At 42.8% G+C, this 6,701-nt stretch overlaps 1 protein-coding gene across 1 annotated transcript; it reads right to left on the bottom strand.

Annotated features, from left to right (window-relative positions):
- Positions 1-2,264: 2,264 nt before the first annotated feature.
- Positions 2,265-5,690, bottom strand: LOC135502529 (uncharacterized). Its single transcript, XM_064795458.1, has 5 exons — positions 5,374-5,690; positions 4,774-4,822; positions 3,991-4,116; positions 3,570-3,697; positions 2,265-2,889 (listed from the first exon to the last, which is right to left on the bottom strand). The coding sequence occupies exons 1-5, from the start codon at positions 5,467-5,469 to the stop codon at positions 2,680-2,682; spliced, it is 609 nt and encodes a 202-aa protein (XP_064651528.1). The 5' UTR covers positions 5,470-5,690; the 3' UTR covers positions 2,265-2,679.
- Between the last annotated feature and the right edge of the window lie 1,011 nt (positions 5,691-6,701).

Here is a 6,701-nt window from a genome sequence, read left to right as displayed (position 1 = left end):
AATTTCTTATTCATTAGCAAATGATTTCATCTAACTTACTCACCTCCAGTGGTTCGAAACCATGCTCAAAATCCGCCGTGCAGGACGATGTAAAGGCACTCAATTGGCACACTCCAAGCTTCCTATCGAAATTAAAGGAATGGCACCTATCGTTGACGCCACACGCAATGCAACAATCCTGGAAACTTCGCGTTTTCCATTCCTTAAAAAAGGGACCAAGAATCCGGATTTTCCTTTGATTGACCTTGGAAGCGGCAAAGCTAATTTCTCTTATCTCAAGAAATTCCGTAGTTTCATATTTTCCGAATCCGAATGCAACCAAAACGTAAACGGAATTCAGCAAAAAGAAATGTACGCACGTCTTTCGCTTCATATTAAAGCGTCTTGGCAAATAAACGTTTCATACACTACGGAGTGCAGAGTAGCCCACAATGACGCATCGAAAACGGGAAAAGCGAATATCTCGTACTTGCTAATTTTAATGAATATCGGTAGTTCGCTATTTTTGCATCGTCAATATAAAAACGGGTAAAAGTCGCTATGATAATTTTTGTGCAGCATTATATCCATGCATTCACAGAATTCAGTTTAGATTTGTATTAATGTAACCCTGATGCATCATATATTTCTGTGAATGCTCGACTTTCATTAATATAAGACAGTTTCTAAATATTCAAGCCAAACTCTATTTGATATAAATGCACATGGTCGTTCGATGCCATTTCGAATAACGTTGTTTTCGTTTGGTCGCTGGGCGACACCAGGTTATCCCAAATTTATGGCGCCATGTCCTTGTCCAGGGGTTGGCCATGTTCTGAATTAATGAAACGGTCTTACATCCATGGGATTAGAATACTAGTCTGTAATATATACATAAGCATATTTTCGTTTCAAAATACCAGGCAACCTTATATTCTCCAAAGCAGACATAATATTCAAGTATATTAAGACCACGCTACTAATACAATGTAGTACTATCACTTCGCCGGAGTCTGGCAACCTCAGTAACAATGGAGATAAATACAGAGGGATTTACTATTAATTAAAACATCAGTAATGCCATTATGTTTTGATCCAAGTTTTTCCAATTTTTCCTAATCTAGCTTTTATCGGATCAGAAACCAAATCTTAATCCGTGATTACGACATATACTTAGTTTTCAGCATTGTTGTCGGTTTTCAATACCTAAATTGTTGAGGATTCTAAAACACTTAGTTACAATTTTTACCTCTTATTTTTATGATGGATCATGTATTAACCCCATCTTGCCCACATAGACAACCATAACCTCTTAAGGTCGGTACGTAGAATGTATCCACAGCAGATCTCCGATCGATAATGCTTAAAGGCCTACGCCGTACGTTAAACTTAAGACATGAAATTTGTAATTGAATTTGATAATTTCCCATTACGTACCGAGTATAAATTTCAGCACTTCCGTTGTGTAGACAGATATACGAACACTACAAATATCAAGTTTCAGCAAGTTCGTATGCATGATAACTGTACTACGGCAAGGTGTACAACTGCATTACTATTTCCTGGACCACGAGTATAACCAACGGCGTACCACTTTAAAATATATCAATTTTGAGGTGTCTAACATTAGAAATTGATACCAAACCTGGTGGAATCTCACCTAACGCCGCTGAGTGGAGCTGTTATTTCTCCCAAAACCTTGGCAGCCGCCTCGGTGTTGGCCTTCATTTTAGCTCCATTCCTCGCCGTGTTTAGCGAGACAGCCAATACCCCCAGTTCGGTATAAATTCATTAAGCCACCTTATCTTTTTTGACAAGGGATCGCGTCGAAAACAAATTATTTGTTAAATTCAAATTAACTAACAAATTATTTGTTAAGTTCAAAAACGTCACAGCGGTGAAAAGCTAAGACGTTGTAAGTATTTTTTTTCAAGCATTTATGTTTTTTTGTCAGTACACGATCACTGATAAGATTCGAAGTGGCTATGTCCACAGCAGACGCTGTGTACGCAGGGACAAGTTGGTTGCATGCACAGCATAGGCGAATTAATAAACCGCGTCATCCATGACGTCAGCTGGAGAAAAAATGGCGGTGGCGGTGTCGGTGGAAGAACTCCCCGCTTCCCTTCAAGTTGGGGCAAATTCTCATCCATTCCCTGCCCCCAAGTAAATCTAAGGCGTATGGAGCCCCGGTTTTTGGATGGCATGTGTGCCATATGACCAAAACAGTTTTCTCTAGCCAGCGAAGTCTGCTGTGTACTCTAGACAATGCGCGTGCCTGTACATTGTATACACCACATGTTGTGTATTCAAGAGAAAATGTTGCTAGCTTTATAACGAGCCTAATGAATAGTAATATAAAACGCTGTGAACTTAAAACTACTGTGTGTTGCATACACAGCATGCTATGTATATATCCTCTTCCCATATGATTCGCCATTCAATTACACGATATTGTTGTCAGTCGGAAAGTGGCGGCGAATTCCGGCTGGCTGAATCTTCCTACAGTTTTTCTGAAGCGAGCGCTGGCAGGGATATCCCGCAACGCGGCCCACCTTCAACTCGGCCATTGTCTCATCTTCCCTGCCAAGTTATGCATTGTAGAAGTATCATTGTGGTTGAAAGGGGAGGGCATCAAGGGGTGCTAGAGTCACACTGCTGCCTCGGATATTTCTAGAGGCGGCCATAACGGGAGGGACTTTACAAAACGGCAAGGTCAGTCATATTCGCCTTGGGAGGGATTCGAAAGTACTTCTCCACGGAGTTGCTGCCTTGGTTAGGGTGGTAGGCGGCCCTGGCGGGCAGGGACTCGACGTTTATGTAGAAGGACTCCCCTGGTTTGAACCAGACAAAAGGGAGATTGTGACATCCGTTCGAGTTTCTTGGCGTCAGGTACAGCTCTATGTCAGTCTGAAAGAAAAGGATTTACAGTACAGGGCCATATAGATATTTAACACCCACAGGACCAATATGATTCGAGAGGGAAATACGTGATTCAATGTAGCAAATAGCAGTCATATCGACTAACCAACCTCGTCGGTAGGCTATGTTTGCAAAAGGCGATAAAGATCGGCAAAATGCAATGACACCATTTTTATAATCCCAGTTGCGTCAAAGGCCGCTCCACAAATCGGTAAATGTATCAATTAAATGTCCTGGAAATGCTGTAGACATCTTCTGTGGATTCCTACGAACCAAGAAATGTGTGGATTATGGTGCCTGTTACGCAAGAAAGATTGGTCTCGCCGGGAACTGGAACAATACCTTGAATCGTGTGCCGGAAGCCGATATTTGAGGCGGCCCATGACACCGTCCACCGCACTGTGCAGTGCCACCTACACTTGAGAGGGTGTATTGGGGGACGAGATTGGTGGGCGTGGGCCCGCTGATCGCGAATCAAAACAATAAAAACCGAAGGACACACTGCTTCCAGACGTTGTCCGAAAAAACCCTTGAAGAGCTCACAAACCTTAATTTATTTTTAAGAGTGTACTATTTTATTCGGTGGTAAATTTGATTGACATCTCATTGAAGATTGCAATTTTCTACCCGAGTGTATAATGATGGCCCACCTCTGATTTTCAACCCACCTGTCGTCCTACTTGATTCCAATCAACTCTGGAAAGGTTATAAACGAGGCAGGTGACGAGTTGGCCAAGGTCGCGCCCACTGGTGGCTATGATCGCAACCATGACACCTTTCAACGCAGAGATACTTGCTGGAATAGAAATAAGGGATCGATGGTTAGTTTGTACACACAATTTTCCGATCCACCCTATTGTGCGCATGCGTACGCTAGAGCGCTCTAACCTACGCCACCTGCCTTCGCATGCAAAGAGATCGTCAGTCGGGTGTATGTAGTTAATCGCGAGGTGTCTTTGTTCTACACTGTTAGACTTTTAAAAATTGATGATTCGAAATCCCCTTTCCAACCTCGAGGTATATTCATGATGAATATTAGCGTCTCAAGCCATTCGCTAATGGATACCTCAGCAATGACGTCACGCTTACCGTCCGGTGGTTTGAACGAAATTCGCATTAGAAACCTGTGTCGGTGTTTGTGGAATGTGACGGCAAGATCACGTGGTGCTCCAGGCCACTCGGAAGCCCTCGGCAGGGCACTCGGGTTCTGGCATCCTAAACAAGAAATATGGAACGAAACAAACTGCTTATCAAGGAAAGGTAGATGTGACAGGGCTCAAAGAGTTCCCACCATCAGCGAATTCCTTATTGCCTAAGGTTAAGGTATCGCTAGCTGTAGGCTTGAAGCTTAACACAACAAGATAACAATAGGGTAGGACTATTACATTGGTGGACTTCTATTCCTTTTACGCCGACACCGAAGCCTAGAAAAAAACTTGAAAAAATACAGTGTAGTTATGTGAACTGCTATTTTAAAAGGGACAACGTGGGTGTAGGATTTACCTGACGAGAAGAAAAATACCCCCTGCTTGCCATCATACGTCGCCACCTGTAGAATCACATTACAACTGATCTCGAAAAACGATTTTTGCTAGGGTTGTGAGGCAGCCTTGGACATGGCTTGTGAAACTCAGGTAGGCCTTTGGATACATGCAGTTCTATAGTGCATTGGTTATTACAGTTCAATGGTTTTTCAATTATCCTGTTAATTTGGAGATGTCACGGTCCTGCTGGAAACCATTTTTGGATGAAAAAACCACAATATATCAAGCCTAAGTTGTCCCTTTAAGATAACAATATATTTGTTGTGGTTACAGAAGTTCCTTCGCTGTCCCAACCAGCCTAAGCTGATGCAGTCCACGATGAATTTACCTTGTCCATAGTTGATGACCCTGCAAGGCTGGTAACCGGCTGAGCGTGTCTGAAAAGTCAAAAGTATCATCAAAGAAATGCACTCCACCAGAAAAGTTTGAACATTTAGGAGGCATGCAGTTGTTGCGATTTTCAAGCATTTCAGGCATCTAATAGGATTGCGTTGACGTGCGAACCTTACCTCCCCCCCCCTCCGATCCGCGCCTGTTTCTGCTGGGACAAAGAATTGTTATCGACTAATATATCACTAGAAACAATTTTGGTCAAATAATCTATAAGGGCTACTTTGGAAGCGTTTTGGTCATCACCATAGATTGTTAGAAGAAAAATCCCGATTCCCATTTGTCATATCCTGCAAATTCCGCTTCCAGACGGCACCTTCGTCCCGATTTTCCCGAGGAAATGTTCCTCTATCCCGAATCCCTATAGTCATTTTCGGGCAATCCCGGCGACCCGAAAAAGAATATTTCCTCCCTCGTGTGGGTGTAAGCCATTGCTGTACATGTATATACCGTGCATACATTTGTATATAAGGATGGGATACTGAGACTTGTAAAACCTCTTGGGCATGCATTTACCACGGTTACAGATTGTGCGCACCTTAAATCTGCAATATCCACAAGTAATAGGGTACCCTTTAATCGACAGAATCAACGACATCAACAAAAATCCGAACAAAATCCACGTCGAATGCATGTTGAAGGCATACGTGCGTCTTCAGCTCCACTAAATGAATTCTTTCTAACAGTAATTGGCTAACGATATTCATTATATTAACAGATACAAGATACAACTTCCTGGGTTAGACAGTAATGAGGCCAAAGTTTCAATAAGTCGGGTCGTTGCCAACAACTGGGGCAACGCTGTTGAAGACAGAAGAAGAACATCTAAATTTAAATTCAGATAAATTTGGAGATTCTTTTGGAAGGTGGTCTTGATTGCGCAATTTATCCTGAATTGTGTCATTTATGTAGGCCAAGGTATGTTTTAGTTACCTGCGGGTTAAAATATCATCTTTGAAGATATATGGGATTGACTCTTTAGTCAGGCAGGTCATGTCCTCTAAGAAAATCGTTTTCGAAAGGTGATATCGCGTCCGGTCGGTCCGAACTGCTAAATTTTCGCGAGTGTCATATAGGCCTATATATGTTTTCGGAGATTTTGAGAATAATTTGGTTTTGATGTCCAACCATGGGTGTTAAACCTGGCCAAATTACTATACAATATAATGACGTGGAATTGATTAAGACTCGTGCTCGTATCCGCGCGATATGTATTGAACGTGGGTTGTGGCGGGGTTACGACCAAGGGACACCCCCCCCCCCCCATTGGATCACGCATAGGATCCTTGAAATACGGGCCATCGTTACGTTAAGGCAACGATAATTCTTTGAAGGACTCCAAACCACAGTTTTTCCATTTTTATTGAATAATGTTTTCCTTCCCCAGGACCGGCCAGCTCGGCAAACTGGAAGGCCTGCCCAATTATCGGCAATCTGGGGAATTGCTTCTCCAGTGTGATCCTTCAAAAGAGAAACTAGAAACATTAAAAATCCCATTTCAGTGTTTGGTTTGAGGTGTTTTGAAATAGAAATTAGTACCTCGCTGTCCGTATTAGTACCTCCCTGTCCAAATTGGTACCTCACGGTCCGTATTGGTACCTCGCTGTCCGTATTGGTATCTCCCTGTCCGTATCGGTATCTCACTATTCGTTTTGGAACGTCACTGTCCGTATTGGTACCTCGCTGTCCATATTGGTAAGCCACTGTCCAAATTAGTACCACCCTGTCCAAATTGGTACCTCACTGTCCATATCGGTACGTCACTGTCCATATTGGTACCTCACTATCCGTTTTGGAACGTCACTGTCCGTATTGGTACGTCACTGTCCGTATTGGTACCTCCCTGTCCAAATTGGTAACTCACGG

Source organism: Lineus longissimus, chromosome 18, assembly GCF_910592395.1.
Source record: "Lineus longissimus chromosome 18, tnLinLong1.2, whole genome shotgun sequence".
In the NCBI taxonomy this organism is placed as follows: domain Eukaryota; kingdom Metazoa; phylum Nemertea; class Pilidiophora; order Heteronemertea; family Lineidae; genus Lineus; species Lineus longissimus.
Note: the sequence above shows the minus strand (reverse complement) of the source record. Positions and strands in the feature narration are given on the sequence as shown.

Excerpts from the sequence above, each read along its gene's own strand:
- LOC135502529 (XM_064795458.1), bottom strand. The coding sequence starts at position 5,469 with ATGCATTCGACGTGGATTTTGTTCGGATTTTTGTTGATGTCGTTGATT. Across the intron at positions 4,823-5,373 it reads GTGGATATTGCAGATTTAAG|ACACGCTCAGCCGGTTACCA; the intron begins GTGCGCACAATC and ends TTGACTTTTCAG. Across the intron at positions 4,117-4,773 it reads GGTCATCAACTATGGACAAG|GATGCCAGAACCCGAGTGCC; the intron begins GTAAATTCATCG and ends TTTCTTGTTTAG.